This window comes from Danio rerio, chromosome 14 (genome assembly GCF_052040795.2).
Source record: "Danio rerio strain M-AB ecotype USA chromosome 14, GRCz13ab, whole genome shotgun sequence".
Taxonomy (NCBI): domain Eukaryota; kingdom Metazoa; phylum Chordata; class Actinopteri; order Cypriniformes; family Danionidae; genus Danio; species Danio rerio.
The window spans coordinates 26,047,299-26,068,694 of NC_141034.1; the positions used below are offsets into that span (position 1 = coordinate 26,047,299).

General features: G+C 35.9%; 2 protein-coding genes across 3 annotated transcripts in view; one reads left to right on the top strand and one right to left on the bottom strand.

The window, feature by feature from the left end:
- On the top strand, positions 1 to 21,149 carry tbc1d10c (TBC1 domain family, member 10C). 2 transcript variants are annotated; one of them, XM_087281424.1, is made up of 11 exons: positions 1 to 154; positions 3,099 to 3,136; positions 3,411 to 3,531; positions 6,899 to 6,995; positions 10,124 to 10,231; positions 10,304 to 10,410; positions 10,531 to 10,645; positions 12,105 to 12,170; positions 12,252 to 12,441; positions 14,363 to 14,523; positions 17,036 to 21,149. In XM_087281424.1, the coding sequence occupies exons 3-11, from the start codon at positions 3,419 to 3,421 to the stop codon at positions 20,228 to 20,230; spliced, it is 4,152 nt and encodes a 1,383-aa protein (XP_087137550.1). In that variant the 5' UTR covers positions 1 to 154; positions 3,099 to 3,136; positions 3,411 to 3,418; the 3' UTR covers positions 20,231 to 21,149. The 2 variants fall into 2 exon arrangements, with proteins under 2 accessions (XP_087137550.1, XP_087137549.1); XM_087281423.1 differs by lacking the exon at positions 1 to 154 and having other exon boundaries at positions 3,072 to 3,136.
- The window catches only part of rad9a (RAD9 checkpoint clamp component A), an 8,717-nt gene continuing 8,288 nt past the window's right edge, over positions 20,968 to 21,396 (bottom strand). Inside the window, exon 11 of the mRNA NM_200207.3 lies at positions 20,968 to 21,357. Within this exon, the coding sequence (NP_956501.3) occupies positions 21,238 to 21,357 (120 nt within the window). The 3' untranslated portion in view covers positions 20,968 to 21,237. The remainder of the gene's footprint in view (positions 21,358 to 21,396) is intronic.

Here is a 21,396-nt window from a genome sequence, read left to right on the forward strand (position 1 = left end):
GTGGAGAAAACTGATATTACAGTGTCACAGGTTAATATTGATCACACATTTAAACCAACAAATTTTCCTTATTTGTTCTTTAACGTAAAGCTCAAATTCTATTATTTCAAAGCCGTGAAACACATTCAGAAAGTCAACTTTCTTCTACGTGTAGGTAGGTATATCTAAATATTTTACAAACACACACCATTTGTTTCATGCGTCAGCGTTTGAATGGGTGATCATGAAAAGTTCCAGAAAAGAAATAATTTTAAAGATGTTTGGACATAGTGATGTGTTTATTTTTCTGTTTCAATCCAGAATAAAACATTTCTATTTGATTTGTAATGAGATAGTTGGAGTGTAAATGTCAAACGCTACTGAGTCAACAGTTTAATCAGCTGATGAAATACAGACAGTGCCATTTCTCACATAATAGACTGCTCTGTATTTTGCACCACGTTGCTTTTGACCTACTCCCGGTTGGGATTGATTTAATTTTTTTTTTTTATAATTTATTTCTTTTGCTATTTGGTTATTAATGTATTTTAAGTGCAAAGGCACATGATTATATTTTAATTAATAATGATTTTGGATTATTGGTCAAATGCATGCAGTTCTACCAGGTAATTTTTTAAAAATAAAAGTTTATGTGACAATCTTCAGTAGTGATTTCTGTTATTCAATGCTTTTTATTTGACATTTTAAAGAACATTTATTTTCTAATTTTAACAAATAAAGGCAGTGCTTTCAGAAAAATATTGACTCACTAAAAAGCAGTTGTTTTCTTTTATTGTCCAAGATGTTTTAGCTCATAACCAATTGTTTCGTGCCACAATGTCAGAGCTTAAGTATGATGCACACTGGTTGTTGACATATTTTGTTCATATTAGACTCACGGCCTGACATTTTGTACAGATTATATTCAGATTTTTGCAAGTATTTAATGATTTTGCTCTGAGAGAAAATGTTGGATTATTCAAGAAATATGTAACTCTTCAATATATTCAATATATTGCCTCCATGTGTTAATAATTAAATTAATAAACTGCCCTTTTTATATTCTTGCTGATATAATGATAACTTAAAACTAATCAGCCGATAAATATCAGCGGCCAATACATCAGTGCATCCCTTATTTTTATAAAACCCATTTCTGTCCGTTTTTTTCTTTTTTAAATATGAACGCAGGCTGGTTGGCTGGTTTCATCTGGTCGACCAGCCTGGATTTAGAGGTGTTTTGGCCAGTTCCAGCCTGGTCCTGGTCAGACTAGGAGATGACCAGCTAAAACCAGCTTGACCAGTCTAGCCTGGGAGCCCAGCCAAAACCAGCTATTTCCAGCTTAAACCTGGTTGGTCATGCGGCTCATTTCTCAGCCTGACCAGCTAGGACCAGACTGGAAATGGCCCAAACCCCTTTAAAACCAGGCTGATCAACCAGCTAAAACCAGCCAACCAACCTAGGCTGGTTAAAGCAGTTTTTTTCAGCAGGAAAAAATGTGTGTTTTTTATTAGAATACCTTCACACTCATTTGCTTTCACAAATTACACTATAGCTACAAAACTGTAACACTTATGAACTTGGTTGTTTATAAAAGACTAGACTGATTTTGTGAGAAACATTTTCAACAGGAAAAACCAATGGGGCTGACATTTAAGCATTTCCAGACAGCTTCACTTCCATTTTGTGACATAAAAAGAATGATTACACATATCTGGATCAATGGTAAATAATATTGATGCTACATATTAATAACAAAACAACCAAAAGTCATATTATTCTACAATATGTCTATTAAAGAAAATGTCATTATTCAATCTACATTTTTAAAAATAAATTAAATGCAAAAAGTAAAATGCACAACTTATTTAAATACTCTTGTCTTCCCAGCTCATGTAATAATTTCCTGAAAAAAAATTTACTTCAACGTTATGGTGCAGAAGTGCAGTCACAATAATGTCCACGTTGAAAGGGAAGTAGTTGATACTTCAGCATAACTGAATTTTGAGTAGCAGGGCTTTATAGTACGGTGGCCGAGAGAGCTTTTCCAGCTGGATTTAAGAAAGCACGTGCAATTACAAAAAACACCAGCAAATTAAAGAAAAGATCTTCATCAGTTTGACAGCACACCTGCAGCAAATCGTCAAAACGCAAACAAATAACCAAATGCACTACATTTTCTCACAACACACACATTTTATACGAAAACGGGCTACAATTTGTCACAACACAACGGAAATGTTTGAAGGAGACCCTAAAAAGTGACAGACATAGCTAATTAGGTTATGGCTATTTAAGCTAATAAATACTAAAGACCTGGGAATCAGGATGTTCAAATAAACAAACATAACACTCAATTGAACCATTGTTCTGTAAATTTTCAATTGAAATCAGCACAACTGGAATGGTGACAGCAGGATGACAAAAGGTTCTCCCACTCAGATTTCTCAACAGCTTCAAGTCTGTCACACAAACTGCCGGTGTTGACCAACAGAAAGCTGCTTGATTTAAAACTGCTTTCTGTGTGAGCTGTGCTTTAACATCACTGCACTATTAAAGGCAGACACTGGGCTTTTAGTTCCCACTAATCGGTCACCACATGTATAAAATTGGCCCGGTTCGCTACTGTAGTAACACCTGTTGAAATATAATCTATAAGAGGTTTGAGGAAGCATTTAGAGTTGTGTAAGAAAGACTTCTTCATTTTCAATCTTACACTGAGTAGATTTTAAAATAGTACTGTGATATGAGTCATATTTTACAATGAAATCTAATTCCCTTCACCCTACTCCAGTCCTGACATATGATTTTGATCAAATATTCAGTACAAATAACTATACACAGTACAAATATTCAATGTGGCTCCATAATAATAAACTAATATTACATGAAGTGCCATCTGGACACTAGTGAAACTACACTCTCACTTCTCCATGATGGTTAACACATGATAATCGCAGGGCTATCAGATCCAATCTACCTTATTCTCCAGCCATTGCTTATTTAAACATGCATAAACACCACAGCGCAACCACACACACACACACACACACACACATACTAGCTAGCTGACTTTACAGCGGAAGTCTTTGTCTCAGTTTGTCTTCCCTCCCATCAGAGGACAACGGCACCATTGAGTTTGGCAGCAGTGTGAAGGTAACTTTTGACCTTTATCAAATGTTTCTCTAACATCAGTTCTGCTTATTATCAATGACACTTTCTATGATGTACATTAGCAAATAGTGTTTACCTTCAAGTCTATGCATGCTAGAGCTGTTTCTGCCAATATACACAGTGGCATTTATGTCGGGTTGTAATTGGCTGTTGAATTGGTGCTTATTTTGCTAAACTAAGATCAATTTTGAACAAAATTTATTTGGTATTAAATTTGATCATGATTATGGATGTCTCCTCTTACACACACATACAGACACAGAGATGTCTGTAAAACAAGACCCTAGTGAGGATGAAGAGGGAAATCATGGGCCGGAGGTGCCGCTGGTGGAGACCAACCGCTTTGGCTTCATTATTGGGAATGGAGAAACTGACAGGTCAGTGCTGATTTCCACTCTCACACACATTGAAATTTGGACCACACGTTTGTGGTTGTATTTGTGTTCTGAAAACCCAGTCAAGCACAATATGCCTATTAAATGTTATTATTATTTTATGTTGCACCAGAAATATGAACAATTCGGTCATAATTAAACACAGCCGTTACTTTCCGCACCTCTTACTCTCATTTTCTCCTTCTCAACATCCTGTCATGTTGCTAAAGCAACAGAGTGTGGTTTCCTGTTTTCTGTGTTTAACACTCATGCTTTGCACTGCTATGGAGGTGCTTTCATGTGAGAGTGAGTGAGAAAACAGGGTAAAGGTGTGTTACTCTCTGTGTGACTGTGAAATATGATGATGGGGCATTTTTATATGCTTATCTGTTATTATCTAAATACATCTATGTATATTCAAATAGTTAGGCCTTCTGCTTGATTGTAAATTGGCCTTTAAATTCAAATTGATTTTGTAATTCTAAGTCATATGGTTGTTGAGATTTGCTTTATCGCTCTATAAACTGTTTTGTTTTTTTATTCCAAGTAGGGAAAACATTTTATTCACAATTTATTTTTCCAATGATCAACTATGCCAATACTATTGCCATTTTTCTCAGCGGCTTTGGTCCATTTCTCGGATCAGAATTAACATTCTCAAACCGATTTGTTCAATCTTCAGATGTGTCAGTTGTGCACTTGTTTTCTCTGAACAAGTTGCAAATGTTTTTGTACATCCATGCAAGAGATTGTGCAATTCTCTGCAGTTTCCTACATTATCAATTGCTTTTGTCATTTTCATTAGGTATTATTTTGGTCTCTGTTGAATAGTCTCACCCTTCATAACATTTAATCATTTGTCCATGGCATATGTTTTTACATGCAAAATGGCAGAAGAAGTTGTCTTTATGCTTTTTTCTATACATTTCCATTAGACTTTTCGTTCTAAATCTGTCTAAAATCGGTAAATTTCTCACAGGTGAATCTTGCCTTTTTCTAATGAAGGTGTATCTGAAAGGAGATTGTCCTATGTTTACATTTGTACTTTTGTTTAGTTTTTTATTTGTGTTATGCAGTGCTGTCTTTTCCTTTCTGTATCAGATTGAAAAGATCTGGCAACAAATTACAGTACAAACAGAAAAGAAAAAGAAACTAGCCATAGTTTACATCAGAACAGCCCTACAGAGTACATAATATTGACAACATGACTAAGTAATTTGACTGTCTTATCCAGGGGTCACCAATCTTGGTCCTGGAGGGCCGTTATCCCTGCAGGGTTTAGCTCCAACTTGCCTCAACACACCTGCCTGGGTGTTTCAAGTATACTTAAGCCCTTGATTAGCTTGTTCAGTTGTGTTTGATTAGGGTTGGAGCTAAAATCTGCAGGACACCGGCCCTCTGGGTACAAGTTTGGTGACCCCTGGTCTTATCCATACACAATGACAGCAAGACTTGTCATTCTGATGGCACTGACACATTCATTGACACAGAAATGTAGTTTTGAGAGGTGAACAAAGGACTTTGAGCTAGAGACTGGCTTTTGTAGGTAATCCATGAGGTTGTGCTATTTGTACGCGCTGTTTTAAGAAATGCACTTACTGTTTTGCAAATTTCAATTCGGATCTGAGAAAGGTGCCAAAGCGACTAAGAAAAACTGTAATCAAAAGATTACTGATATTACCTTAAAGTCTTCAAATACTGTTTTCATTTGTTTTTTATTTGGGTTTGTTTTAAGATGTCCTTACTGAACTCATTATCGTAGGTTATATGAATCTCTTGATTTGCTTCAAATTAATTTTTAACTTTTTTTTAGTTTTGTGTCATTGACATCCTCTTATTCTCTTCAACATGAGAATTATCAGAAAAACTGTGAATATATTAAGCTCCATTTGACTAAAATATTCTCTTCTTCTTTTTTAGATCAATAAAGTTTTTTTGCCTTTTGTAATTTATTTAAATTTCTCAAGATAGCCTGTAAATGTCATTAACACTATTGTGTTGTATTGTCTGTGTGTGTGTTAAAGTGCATGTGTGTGCCAGTGGTTTATTTGGTGTATAAAGGTTTTATAGCTGGTGGGACAAAACGTGCCCCTTATATGTCTACAACCTTCGTGAAAATAGAAAATTATTAATTTTTTCTAGTGTTAAGATCATTTTAGAAAAAGTGGGCAAACATTTAGTTTTTTTTTCTGCTGTTATGCTGCCCGCGTCAATTTATGACCTGTAGGCAGGGTTCCCACGCTTAATGTGAAAGTGCTTAAATTAAATTTTGAATTACATTTGTTTATGGTTTCATTTCAACAATTGTGCTCAATTGTCAATTGCAGAAAAAAGTAGATTTTTTTTATTCAAAATTTAAATCTCATACAATAATACTAACAAATACTGCACATTTGATCAATATTTCAGAAACCACATTTAAATATCACCAGTACTAAATTAACAAACTTGTTTAAACATGACTTTTTAAAATAGGCAAAATTTTAGAAAATTATTCTGACATTTTTAATGTAAACCCTGCAGGCACAGGACATCAAGATGACATCTCATTGATCTTGTACTCCAATGTCATAGGGATTTTGGATTTTGCTTGGAAATAAAAATGGAGTTGATGTAAGAACCCAACATCAGACTAACGTCAATGTCCAATTTATACCTAAAATAAACCTAAAATCAACCAAACATATATATCTAATCATGTTACATCTTGATGTTGTGTGGACGTTACCACTATGACATCTACCAGACGATGGATTTTGGTCACTTTCCAACACAACCTAAAATCAATCAAATATCAACTTAACTACCTCATTATTGGACGTCAAAATAAAGTTGTCCTTGGACGCTGGCTAGACGTTGAATTTTTGTCCCCTGACGTCATGACCTAAATCTAACCTAATATAAACATCTTTAGTGTTGTGTGCCTGCTGGGAAATATTAAGTATAAGTGAAATGTTAAGAACAGTAAGGACTTCCATGGTGCTACATATGCTGGAGTATGAATCACAATCCATGATTTAAAGTTAATAGTTATTCAAAAAGTCCTTAAAAGTCCCTAAATGGCTGTTCATGAAAGTGTGGGAACAGAAGGGTCAATTTATTTTCCAATTTGACTGTTTATTAATTATTTGCATACTAATTGTTTGTATTTGTGTGTATGCATCTTAATAAGCTGTTGTCGTGGTGACTCAAGTGAAGGAAGCTGCTTTGTTTTGAAGTGTTGATTAAGTTTTGTCTTATTGGGGCCCCTTTGAAGATTCTGAAAAATATTATGTACAGTCACAGAGTCACTAAAGGATGCTGCACTATTTTAAATGTGTAGTGCTGTATTTCTGCTGGCTGACTGTGTGTATGTGTGTGTTGTTGACAGTGAAGGCCCGTGTCCTGAGTTAGTGAGACATCGAGAGTCAAAGTGGCTCGGCCTCATGACTCAGTGGGAGCAAGTGATGGAGAAAAAGAGCCACAAGGTGTGTTTGTCTTCCTGTTCTTTTCCTGTTAATGAACTATCATATTTGAAAGATCAAATCTGTATATGGTACATTTAAGTTAGACGTTCAGATATATATTTAGAGATGAGAATGTTATTCTGATATTGAGCTTTTTTAGGTTAAAATGAAGAGTCCAAGCAATAATCCTTTATCTGTGTAGACGTCTGTTAAGCGATACATTGCTTGGTGGGAAAATATCAGATACATGTAATCTGAGACTTCTGTTATTGTCAAAAACATGTGATGTTATGGTGGCAAAACTTGCTTGACCATGTACCACTTTTCTCCTTCATTTTCTTCAAACACTTTTGAACTGATCATCAACTTTTAAAAATTTGCAATGGGAAAATATTGTTCTGTTCTGTTTGAAAAAGAAGTACAATGAACAATATATTGAGTTTTTATAAAATCATTATTTTCTTTTAAAACAGGTGTCTTAGTTTTTTAAAGAGTGTATCATGCAGAAATAACATACTTATAAAGAATATACTTGTGCAAACTGGATGTAATGTTTTCAGATACTGAACTGCATGCTTACAGAAATCAAATGAAACAGGTAAACTGTTTAGTAGTTAGCTAAATTACTATTTGTTTGAGCCACTTTTATTATGTCACAATTATCTAGCAATTTATTATGTTTAAAATGAAATTCTGAATGTACTGCCAAGAATTAATGATCAACTAAAATATACATCAGTTTTTCTATATATATATATATATATATCATTATTACACAATATCACACATGCGTAGGCATGAAGCTGCAGCCCAGCGCTGTAGGAAAGTATTGTGTTATATATATTCATACAGGGGTTGGACGATGTAACTGAAACTCTGGCCAATTTAGTGTTTGAGGTTTCATGGCTGAATTTGGCCAGCCTGGTGGCTAAGCTTTATTCATTGCATGTTCCATTAGTAAGAGCAAAGTGTGAAGGTTTAATTAGCAGAGTAATAGCTGAGCTTTGTTTAAATTATTGCAATGTACACAACATTATGAGGGACATATCAGAGTTCAAAAGTGGACAAATTGTTGGTGTGTGCCTCACTGTGACCAAGACAGCAAGTCTTTGTGATGTATCAAGAGCTGAAGTATACAGAGTAATGTCATCACACCACCAAGAAGGATGAACCACATCCAACAGGAGTAACTATGGATGCAAGAGGAAACTGTCTAAAAGGGATGTTCAGGTAATAACCCAGATTGTTTACAAAAAACATAAAACCACAGCTGCTCAACTCACTGCAGAGTTAAATGTGAACCTCCTGTTTATACAAAAAACTGTTCATCGGGAGCAATATACATGGCCAGGCTGCTATAGCCAACTATACCTTGGTGCTAGCAGCAAAAATCTTTGACTGTGGACAATGTGAAACATGTATTGTTCTCTGATGAGTCCACCTACACTGTCTTTCCCACATCTGGGAGAGTTCCGTTGTGGAGAAGCCCCAAAGAAGCGGCTACCCAGACTTCTGCAGGCCCTGAGTGAAGCATGGAGGTGGATCAGCGATGGTTTGAGCTGCAATATCCAGGCATTCACTACGACCTAAAACTTGTGCTAGATGGGCACGCCACTGTCAAGGACTACCTATCCATTCTGGATGACTTTGTGCACCCAGTGGTTCAAACATTGTATCCTGAAGGCAGTGCCATGAATCAGAATGATGATGAATCAGTACATCAAAGACTGGTGACATGGAGTGAAGTGGTTTGATTAACATAAAAGTGAAGTCGAACAACTTGCACGGCCTGGACAGCCACCAGATTTAAATATTATTGAGCCACTTTGAGGTGTTTTGATGAAGCGAGTGAGGAAGCGTTTTTCTCGACCAGCATCACGTAGTGACCTGGCCACTATTCTGCAAGAACAATGGCTCACAATCCCTCTGACCACTGGGCAGGACTTGTGTCTGTCATTACCAAGATGAATTGATGCTGTATTGGACTAAAAAGGAGACCCTAAACCATATTAATGACTTTTTTTGTCTGAAAACAGGCATTTAATTTTCATTGTACCCCTGTATGTCATTCATTTTCTTATCGGCTTAGTCCCTTTATTAATCCGGGGTCGCCACAGCGGAATGAACCTCCAACTTATCCAGCACGTTTTTCCGCAGCGGATGCTCTTACAAACCGTTTCTGGAAAAAATCCACACACACTCATTCACACACTACAGACAATTTAGCCTACCCAATTCACCTGTACGGCATGTCTTTGGACTGTGGGGGGAACCGGAGCACCCGGAGGAAGCCCATGCGAACGCAGGAAGAACATGCAAACTCCACACAGAAACGTCAACTGACCCAGCCAAGGCTCAAACCAGCGACCTTCTTGCTGTGAGGAGACAGCACTACCTACTGCGCCACTGCTTCACCTACTTTTATTTCATTTTTATTTATTTAGCTGTTTTTATATCACTCAAACTTCTTTTCTACATTTTATCTTAATGAAATCTCGACATTTTAAAAGATTAGCTTTCATAAAATGAATTTACAACTCAAAATAATACTTGTTCTTTATATATAAATTTGAATGCTGGATTAATCCATGATTAGAAGTGGTGGACCCGTAATGGTGGGAATTTGTGCCGATGTAATAATAATATTTTAAAATATTATTACATAACATTACATTATTATAATAATATTACATTTTATTTTATATTCAATAATGTTTAATTACATTAGAATTGATACTTTAAGATATTTATTGGGCCCCCAGATTCCTGGGACCCTAAGTGGCTGCTCAGCTCGCTTATTGGTTAAATTCGCACCTTTTAATATTGCAGTTAATATTATCAACTTCAAGTAACTTATAAGTGCTGTGATATATAGTCAAACTATTTATTTACAAGACAAAATACTGTATATTATTAAAATTGTTTTAATTGTATTTTAATATAAAATGTTATAATTGGTCATTATTGGGTTATATCTTAACTAAATATTGTTTTATTGCCCCCAACAAACCATACACCAAAGTTTACTCATGTAATCTCAATGTCCACAGTTTTACACTTAAGATTAGTTTTGTGGCCCAGAGTCACATTTTGATTAATAACTTTCACAATGACCAGTCGCATCACTCAGCTCTCTTTCCTCATCCCAGGTCAAAAGTCAATGTCAGAAGGGCATCCCAGCATCTGTCAGGATAAAATGTTGGCCACTGCTCTGTGGAGCCAAGGACAGGAAAGAGAACAACAGTACACTCTACAATGTAAGCGGCCGGTCATATTTGCATCACATGTTGTTTATTCCTATAAAAAGCCCTGTGTCCTCTCTGTGTCAGAGTTTAGTTGAAGCTCCAGATCATCAGGGATGGATTGAGATCATCAAGAGAGACACAGACAGACAGTTTCCTTTCCATGAGATGTTCCTGTCCAAAGATGGCCATGGGTACATTTGTTTTGGTTTTTCCTCATCTGCATTTTCGGAAGTTGCTGTGTTGTTTCTGAATGCCAGCATTATTCATGTACAGTATATTCTCATTTGTTGTCTGCCTCTGTCTGGTCTCAGTCAGAAGGATCTGCTGGAGGTGCTGAAAGCGTACACTCAGTATCGTCCGGATGAGGGCTACTGTCAGGCACAGGGTCCAGTGGCTGCTGTCCTTCTGATGAACATGCCTGCTGAGGTATTCTCTCATCTATACACACTGGACTGCTACAGATTAAACAGCTGAATAATGCTCAAAAATGTACACATTTAGGCTCAAGGTTTGGGGTCTGTACATTTTTGAACATCTTAAAGTCTGTTGTATGAAAGCTGGGGATAAACCAAATACATGCTTGCAATTGTTTTTATGTCAATTTTGGAAATTTGAATTTTGCTTTATTAAACATATGATCTAATTACCTTTCTAATGATGCGGAAATATTGTCAACAATTGAAAATATTTATATTTTACTCATATGTTATGCAATGTCCTTTGTAGATCTAAAATTGATAAAAAAGATGGATTCAGGCTTTTTATTCCAAACTTTGTTTGAATATTATTTTTAACTATTCTATGAAAGATATAGTGGTCATTCTACCAAAAATGTTCACTTTCACTTATAAAAAAATGTGACTGACCATAAAGGTTTTCCCGTTTTTGGAATGGAATACTTTTTATTTACTGTACGTTTCTGGTAAAAAGTCCCATAAAAGTATGATTTGATTTACCATTTTGCTTCATTCAGAATGTGTAAAAAGGCCATGAGAGAGTTTTCCTATTACACGCAATGCATCTACTCTGTATCTAATTTGCATATTAATGCATTCTTCTGGCAACTTGAAATAAATAAAAAAAATAATAGTTGATAGGAATTTCATTATATCTTATATTATATCATTATATCCCTGCTTCATAACAGAAAATCAAACTTTGATTTGAAACCTCACAATATTTTTAAGATGTTCATTTATGACAAACACATTAAAATTTGTCAGATTTTAATGATAATTTAAAACATATGGTAACTTTTTATTTTTGATGGTCCATTTGTCTGCTTAATATCTGTTGATACTGCTCCTTTAACAGACATTTAACTGACTATAAAAACCTTTGCAAGTTTATGTCAATTTACACTAACCCCAACCTAACAGTCTACTCCTAATCTAATGAGAATTAGTTGGCATGTAAATGCAATGTATCTTACATTCAACAAATGGACCATCAAAATAAAGTGTGACCAAATACATAACCTTTCTATATATAAGAAACGTTTATAATGAAACTTGGTATTTTTGAAAAGCCCTGAATATGCTTACAGGACCTGTGGAAATACAAATATAATATTCACTACAGTGGACAAAAGTCTATTCCTGGGTCTGTGAAGGTTATTAAATTAGATATACAGTGTGATCTATGGGTAAATTAGCACTTACATAGCTTATTTACATTTTGTAACATAACAAACCATGATTTGATCAGTTAAATCTTTGCTGAGTGTGTCAATATCTCATAACAATAAATCTCTGAGTATTGTCCAGCTATTATGCTAAAAAAGGACTCCTATGCTACTTCAAAAATACATGTACTATAGTAAACATTGAATCTTATGTACTGTGAACGAACTATGTTTAACATAATGGATCATTTTCGGTTTTAGGAGGCATTCTGGTGTCTGGTGCAAATTAGCGAGCTCTACCTACCGGGATACTACAGCCCTCTGCTGGTAGGACGTCTTTACTGGCACCACTCAAACAGTTTTCATATGTAAATGAGCAATAGGTTGTTGTTTTTCTTTATTTTTCAGGAAGGTGTGTTATTTGATGCTGCTGTTCTGTCGAGTGTGTTAAAAAAGCTCTGTCCGGCCGCACACAAACACCTGCAGGGTCAGGGGGTGGAGCCCCTCATGTTCGCCACTGATTGGCTGATGTGTCTGTTTAGTCGCCACCTGCCCTTCAACACCCTGCTCAGAGTCTGGGACCTTTTCTTCTGCTATGGTTCGTTCTTTATTTTATAGCTGTCAAACTGAAAGTTTTGTCATGACTATATTAACAGACTCTAAAGCAGTTGTTTGATTGAATAGCAAAAGATACTAGATTCCTTAGTAGCTATATTTGTCCTTTTTAAGTGTCTCGTGAAGTGCTCTGAAATGTGCATATTGCATTCAATGTTTGACATAATCTCAATGAAAAAATGAAGATAGGTTGGGACATAGTAGCTCCTCCTCTTTAAAAAACAGCCAATAGTGTTTAGTTTATATCACAGCTCTGCCAGTGGGAGTGGTTGAGCTCAGAATGCATCAATTAAAAGCAAATTAGAAGGGGCGGGGCATGTCAGACATATGTCAGATAGCAGAGCATTTGATTGGTCAAGTATTGATGAGAAACTGAAGTATCAGGTAATGTGAATAAAACCGTCCATGGTCCATTTAGGCAAAAGTGACTGCAAACTTCTAAACACAAATTTTGTCACTGTTTTGGAGCACACTAGCCTATAGATATTCTCAAAACAAGCATCCTAGAACTAACAACAATGTTTTTATTTTAATTTGACCGGATCTTAAAAAAAAAAAAAGGATTTCATTGTTTATTCTGCAACAAAACATACCATAACGGGAGGATTAATACACTTGCTTTTAAGGAACAATGTGTAAAATAGTTTCATTAGAACAGTGTTATGCATTTTGCTGACTTGTGTACTTAAATTATCCCAGTTGAAGATGACAACTCCCACAATTCCTCACTCAGTAATGATGACTATGCATTTTCCATCCAGTGGCTGAACAAAAACCCACATTTTTTCAGTGGTTCTATGAGTGTTCTTTATAGGACAAAAGTCTTTGAGAAAAAGTTAAAATCAATGAACAAACTGTTTTTTGTGATTTCCTCATCATCGTAGTGATTCTTTGCAGAACAATTGGTAGTATTTTAACAGTGGTGTATTGCAAACACCATGAATTATCAACCCCATACCTCACAATAGATAGTTTCAAAAAATTATTTTACCCAGTAATTTACTTACCCTCAAGCCACCCTCTGTCTATATAACTTTCTTTTTTTTTTTAAATGAAAACTCTGTAGTTTTACATTTTTAATCCTGGCTTTTCTATGCTGTATATTGGTGTTGGTTGGTGCCCTATTTTGAAGATTGCAAAAGCTTTTTTGTCTCTCATGTTAGATCATTATTGGCACATGAGTTGCAGAAGTATATTTAAGAGTTTAGTTTCAGGTCTGACTTGGTTTCAACACAGGAAGACACCTTCATTGTGCAGAATAATAAGTTAATTAGGCTGTTATAAAACTTTAGTTCATCATTAAAAATTCTATTTCTATTCTATTTGAAAGTAATTATTTAAAATTAACTGAATCAACACAATTATTGGCGTTTTGGGGAAAACTGAAACGTGTTGTGTTCAATCCACACAAATTTGCAAAAACAATTAAGTAAACTTAATCGATTTGTGTTGGCACATCATAAAAGAATTGTGTGGAACCCAAAATTGATTTATTTATTTTTTTTACAGAGGAGCCTATATCCTTAAATGAAAACGCCTAAAAGTGTAAAAGTCTGCTGTGACACCATTAAAAACCATTTGTGTAAGAACCGACAAAACTCAAGCGTATTTTTAGTCCAACCACAAACACCATATTTTCATATTAAAATTCTGTAAAGCTGCTTGATCTTTTGTGTAAATAGCTAAGTGTGACGACTAAATTGCAGAGCTTATGTATACATCCACAACACTATCGGCGGATGATTTAACGTCAACCCGTTTTCTCACCTCTGTAATATTAGCTGTATGTTTGTTTTGATATTAGGATGAAAATGTGTGTAGCTTAAATACATTTCTTGTCATGCTCATGCTGACCTTCATTTGAAGTCCATGTCGTGACCACAGCGTGTGTGTGTTTGTCGCAGGTGTCCGTGTTTTATTTCAGGTTGCAGTGGTGCTTGTTCGGCGATGTCTTGGTGATGGACGGTTGAGAAAAGAGTGTGACGGACAGATGGAAACCCTGGAGCGACTGCGAAGTGTTAAACAGCGTGTCCAAAACGAGCAGACCGATGCCTTTATTAATGAGGTAACTGTATTGATCACTGTGTGTGCTCAGCTAATCTGAATAAACACCTGTTCACACGATATGTTGAAACGTTAGACATTCAAGTGGAGACGTTTAAAGTTGAACGGCTGGTATACAGTATTTATGTTAATCTTACATTATAGGCTATAAATATACAGTTGAAGTCAGAATTATTAGCCTCCTTTAAAAACTTTTCTTCTTTTTAAAATAGTTTTCAATATTTTTGATGTTTAACAAAGCAAGGACATTTTCACAGAATGTCTGATAATATTTTTTCTTCTGGAGAAAATCTTATTTGTTTTATTTTGGCTAGAATAAAAGCATTTTAAAAATTTTTAAACACCATTTTTGGGACAATCTTATTAGCCCCTTTAAGCTAGATTTATTCTCAACTGTCTACTTAAAAACACTGTTTTACAATAACTTGCCTAACCTGCCTAGTTTACCTAATTTACCTAGTTAAGCAAATATATTATTAAAATATTATCAAATATTATTTGCTGCCATCATGGCAAAGATAAAATAAATCAGTTATTAAAGTTATTAAAACTATTATGTTTAGAAATGTGGTAAAAAAAATCTCCTCTCCTTTAAACAGAAATTAGGGAAAAAATAAACAAGCAGTCTAATAATTCAGGGGGGCTAATAATTCTGACTTCAACTGTATATATATATATATTATATATATATATATATATATATATATATATATATATATATATATATATATATATATATATATATATATATATATATATATATATATATATATATATATATATATACTCACAGTATATGTACAGTTAGATGGTTCATGGGTGTGTGTTTAGGTTTTTAATTTAACAAGCTTCTCACTATTTTATTTATTTACTTATTGTCTAATAAATATAAGCCTAATTGTCTGGAATTTCCTAGTAAGCTTAGACATTAACACATTTGTATAAATTAATTATTTGAGTAATAGGAAGAAAAAAGCTCCATAATTGAAGAAAATGTTGATTCATGTAATTTAAAGGGAAGTAATTTCAATGATGTTTTAGAAAACATAAGTGGACATTAACTATATTCTTTCAGTTTTTCTTATTATTTATTTCCAGTGGTGGAAAGTGTACTGAAAAATCATACTCAAGTAAAAGTATTACTTGCCCAAAAATGTAATGCAAATAGAGTAAAGGAAAGAATCTGTTGTAAATACTCAAAATAGGCGAAAAAATTAGCCCTTTTAAAAGTACTCAAGTGTATTGAGTATTACGATGTGAACGGCTTATGCGTTTACATGCAATTTTTGTGTAAATGTAGCAATCTGTAGTGCATTAGCAAATGTTTAAGGGCATTTGGTGATTTCAGTCCTCACACAGTAAACATCCATCTTCTCATCAGTGACATCCAGTCTATAAAGTTTCTCGGCAATTGCTTGTAAAGATTTTGGACATTTTCTTGCACACTTTTAATGCTTTCTAAATGGTTTGTTGCATTGTTTGTTCTCGTTGGTGCTATTTATACAAAATTATTAACATATTTTTCTCCAAGACTTGTTAGATATTTTCAATAAATAGGCCTTATTCAACCAATATACACATGGATACTTTTGGTTTGTGTTCATTTCATGATTAAAGTAGAAGTATAAATTGGGCTTTAGATTATTCAAGACTTACATGCGCTTTAACCCACTGAGGTGAACCATAATAACCTGTGTATTTTTGTTTTAAACATTCATGCTGGTGTGAACACAACAGTAACTTAACCCTTGTGTGCTGTTGGGGATTTTTTCATTCACTCTGAAGTGATTTTGAGTCTTCATTTGGCCACAAATTTCACTTTGTTTCAGCAAACTATATGATTTTCAAATTATATCATGATTTTTTTGGTGACATTTTATTTTGACACATATTTTAGGAAAATGCTTTGAAATTTTTCAAAAATTTAATATTGCACTTTGGGCAAAAATACTACACTTTTGTTATGTCCGTGCATGTTTTTACCCCATTGACTTCCAATATAGTTAAATTCTTTGATAGCAAAGCCCTGACTGGGCTGGTAAAATTTTAAATGTTTACTAGTGATTGCACTGCAAAAAAAGCTTAGTTTCTGTGTGTGAGAGACCTTTGTTAATACAAACCTAACAGATCATTAGGATCTAGTAAATTGGAAAAATCTAAATAGAAAGCTCAGCTCTTAGAACATAGTAAGTGTATTATGCTGCTTTACTCCATAGAACTCCATATAAAAGCCAGAAACGTTTTTGCACAGGCCTATCTAAAGGGTTAATGTTGCCAACTGATTACAAACAGTAAAAACTACACATTATACCTCTTCCCAACATGAGAAAACCACCAACAATCAATAAAAAGCATGAATATATGGTGTCATGCCTTTGCAATCAAAAAATGTCGTTAAAATGGACGTCAATGGGGCAAAAATAGTGACATAATGAAAGGGTGATCAATTTGAACAGTACACCAGGCATATATTTTGTTAGATTCTGTATTCAAAAACGCTGTTTCACCCACAGGTATGTTCAGTGTCCTTGTCCTTGGCGGACTTGCAGAAACAAACAGAGAAAGAGCTGGAGAAATGGAAAAAGGACAGACCCAACTCGACATTTGACCCACGAGGGCGCTGTCACGGACACCGGATGGCATGGGAGAGAGCGCAGAACAAACAAAAGGAGCAGGAAAAGAAGGAGCGACAGAAGGGAAGCTTGACCATTCCTATAATGCGCTCACACTCATCCCTATCCCCTTCACTCCTGCGCAAGAAATGGAGGAAGAGGAGTAGTAAGACTGACACAGAAGAGTGGGATGGAGGAGGAAGAAAATCCACAAGAAGCTTGATGGAGGAGAGCGATGAGGAGGAGATCAGGAGGAGGAGCTTGTGTGCCGTCATTGGGGAGCAAAAAGCCAAACAGGACAGATTATTAGACGATCTCTGCGCACCCAAACACAAAGATCACAACACACATCCTCCAAAGATCTCACTGATAGCGTCCTCCAGTATTGACTCTGATGTTTTTGAGAAAGAACCTTCAGAAATATCTTTAAGGCGACAGACTGGTGATTCAAAAACTACACACGGCAACGAAAAGAGAAGGAGTCCTGGGTGTATCATTGAGGAGAGCATGCAGAGGCATCAACACACTGTAGAAAAAGACAGAAAACAAGATGATATAGACACAGAAGCACAGATCATTCAAAATACAGACGAGCAGACGTGTCAAGATGAACAGATTGTGCAGATTAAGGTGACTTTAGAGCCCTGTGAAGAAAATACACCTGTTGAGAACGAAGATAAACAGACTGACTCAAGTAAACAGGAAGAGGAAATACAGTCAGACAGGGACATACAGGAAGAAGACATACAAACAGAAGAGGGCAAACTAGATGTAACAGAACATGAAGACAGCCTTCAAAATATTCCAGACATACACATAGATGTTATCCCGGAGGAACAGATGAGTCAAACATCAGGAGATCTACAGGACGATCATGAACATCCAGAAGAACTGGATGTGAGCATCCAAACAGCAACAGAGGACGATAAGCAGACTCCACCTATTGGTGAACATCATACAGATGTTGACAAGGAGAAAAGTTTTCACGAAGAGTTCAATTTTCTCCCTGAAAAGACACAGATTGCAGATCCTACAAAGATGGCTGAGGAGAAAGGTGACAGGGGATTAGTGGAAGAAGAAGTACATTTAGAACAACAAAATGATCACCAAGAGGCAATTCAAACATCTGAAGTGGTGTTAACATCGTCATCTTTACAAACTGAAGAAAAGAGTGAAATTGAGCATCCAGACAGATCTGCAGACCTCATCCAGCAATCCCAATTAAGCGACCCAGAAAACAAGGACATGGATATTATCATTATAGGTGAAGAGTTAGCAAACTGTCCAGTGGATTCCACTGTAGGGGATTTGTTACAATTTGGCAACCCAGAAATGAGTGATGCTGGTGGCACAAACCCCCTTGAACCTCAGGAAGAAACAGTAGCATTGAGACTCTCAGAAGATAACAGCATGGCTGCTGCCACTGTTATCGCATCTGATGACACCAGCCAGATCAGTTCAGAAAATACACCAGCTGTATCTGCAAATACAGAATGTTGTGAAATCAAAACTACTGAAGAACTGTGCAACATTACACAAAGTTTGAACACTGATAACAAAATGAATGCCACAAAAGAATCCGTCACCCCAGAGAGCAGTTTAATAGATTCTGATGTTGGGTCCCTGGAAGGCAATGACAAGCATGTAACAACTAGATCTGGCAACCTTGAAAACAACATGACAGATGTCATCACTGGATCTGAAATGCCAGAAAGCAGTGACATGCAAACTGCTGCTGGAACTGACAATTCAGAGACAAATGCAGTGGATTCTACTGTTGAAGACTCAGAAAGCAGCCAAGTAGTTATAACAACTGAATCTGGCAACCTAGAACAAAGTGAAAACCCAGAGAATGAAATAGTGGACTTGTTTGTTGGGTCTGACAATTCAGAGATCATTGAAAAACCTGTTATTGCTGGAACTGATCATGTGTGTAATACAATGCATCAAAATGATGAATCTGGCAACCCAGATGGCAATACATTGGATTCTGATGTTAGCAATCCAGAAAACATCGATGTGGTAACTACAAGTGTATTTGGCAGTCCAGAATGCAATGACATTCTGATTTCATGTGCATCTGATGACTCAGGGAGTAATATAGTGAATTTGGCTGATGGATCTGGCAACCAGGATCAAAAACAAGTGGATGTCACAACTGGTCATGAAAATCCAGAGAGCAATGAGATGGAAATAGCAGTTGGAGCTGTCGATTCAGATGGTTCTAATGTTGAAAAGACAGATAGCAATAAAATGCTTGCAACAACTGAATCTGGCAATGTAGGATGCAATGATATACAAGTCACAAGTGGATCTGGCAACTTAGAAAATAAAGATGTTTCGCTTGTTGAATCTGGACAACCAGATAATGAAAAAGTTGCCATATCTAAATCAGCTCACCCAGAAACCAACAAAAAGCATGTTACTGCTGCATCTGGCAACCCCACTGAGGAATCTGCTGCTGGATCTGACAACCCTCCGAACACTGAATGTGCAACACCAGCAAACAGCCAGGATTTTGAATCTCCCTTTCCAATTCCATCTTCAAAATCCCCACACCCAAATGTCCCACCTAGTCAACTCCGTGTGCGCAGGACTTCCAGCTCACGGGTTTTCTATCCCACAATTCTCTCTGAGGACACCTTCAAAGAGCCACAGCAGCAAGAGCACACACAAACAGAAATGACAGCACACACACTCACAGATGACACAAACGTTCAACCAACCTCACCGACAAAGTCAGGCCAAAAACGCATGGGTCTTTTCCGCCGTTTACGTGGAGAGAACAGTAAAACCCCCATCCCCAAAATCCTCATCCAGGACTTTAGCGAGAAAGATGAGAGGCTGACTTCGAAAGAGAGGAGGAGGAGGAAAAGAGAGAAGGAGCGAAAAGAAAAGGAAGAGAAAGACAGAAAAAAACAAGAGAGGGAGATGGAAAAGGACAAAGAAAGGGAGAGGAAAAAGCCTCAGACAAGAGGAAAGAGCTTTCAGGTGCTGAGCAAGAAGGGTGTTGATAATGCTGAATCTGGGAACAGTGACTTTCAGACATCTCGAACACGGAGAAACTCTGCTCCTTTTTCAGACAGTTATTTTTAAACCATGGTGCTGCTGGATCTGGCAACCCAGGAAGCAAATAGGTCAATGCATACCAGTAAAGTATTTGTTAGAACTGTGACAATCCAGAATCCAGTGATATGTCTGTTACAAGAGGATCTGGCAAGCCAGATCTTTAAAACATGAAGGTGACCATTGCAATTTTACATTGCTGCTGGATCTTGCAATCAGAGAGGAATAAAATAAATTCTGCTGCTGATAACTAGGGCCACACCGAATCTGTGCGCAGAGAAACCCGCAGATTTTTTGCCAATCATGCAGTCTATTTCTTGTTTAAATGTGTGTAAATGTATATTTATTACATTATATTTTATTATATTTTACATACAAATATATTATATTTTTAAATTAATTTCAGTAATATTACTGGCTAATATAAAAACGTTCATATGATTTATTCACAATATAGTTTGCAAAGCAATATTTTTTGTCTTTTAGTAGATATATTATATAAGAGACTTGCTTTGTTTACCAATTAAGTGGCTCTAAGTGGATTTGCATTGTACACATTAATTAATTTTTAAAAACATATTATTTCATATATTAAGTTTTAGTTATGATACTCTTAAAATCATTCTGCATAAATTTGCAGATTTTTTACAAAAGAAAGAGCAAAAAATGTCTGCAGATTCTGTCTGGCACTGCTGATTTCCTATTCAGGATAAAGTGCTTGTAACATTGATCTGGCAACCCATGTTTGCAATAACTTACTCATGTGCCCTTTTTCTGACATTTATTTTCAAATAACCAAGGACTTGATCAAATAGTTGTATTTCACAGTTGGAGTGAGATGCTTTCAAGTTGTGCAATGATTAGATTTGGGTTGTTATGCTCACTGCTTCATCTCTTGGTTAAAATCCATTATTTTTTATAGAAAAATAAAATCAAAAGGTCTAAATAAGTGTGTAAATATATTCAGCAGTCTCTGTGAGGATGAATGTGGGAGTTCCTTTCCACACCGTTCACTCCTGAGTTCATACTGTGGGTGGTTATGATGTTTCTGTCTGATTTTCATCTTCACTGTCGCTGGCAAGCACTTCCTGGCTCTGTATCGTCTGATTGGTTAGAGAGGGAGTGGGCAAAACTGAACCAAAGAAAAGTGAACAAAACTGAAAGGGAAAAAAGGCAGGGGTTAAATATTAGTGAGA

What these genes read in the sequence shown, in the direction of transcription:
- tbc1d10c (XM_087281424.1), top strand. Translation starts at nt 3,419, where the DNA reads ATGTCTGTAAAACAAGACCCTAGTGAGGATGAAGAGGGAAATCATGGG. An exon ending in TGGAGAAAAAGAGCCACAAG is followed by an intron (nt 6,996 to 10,123) that starts GTGTGTTTGTCT and finishes TCCTCATCCCAG; the next exon opens with GTCAAAAGTCAATGTCAGAA. An exon ending in GATACTACAGCCCTCTGCTG is followed by an intron (nt 12,171 to 12,251) that starts GTAGGACGTCTT and finishes TTTATTTTTCAG; the next exon opens with GAAGGTGTGTTATTTGATGC.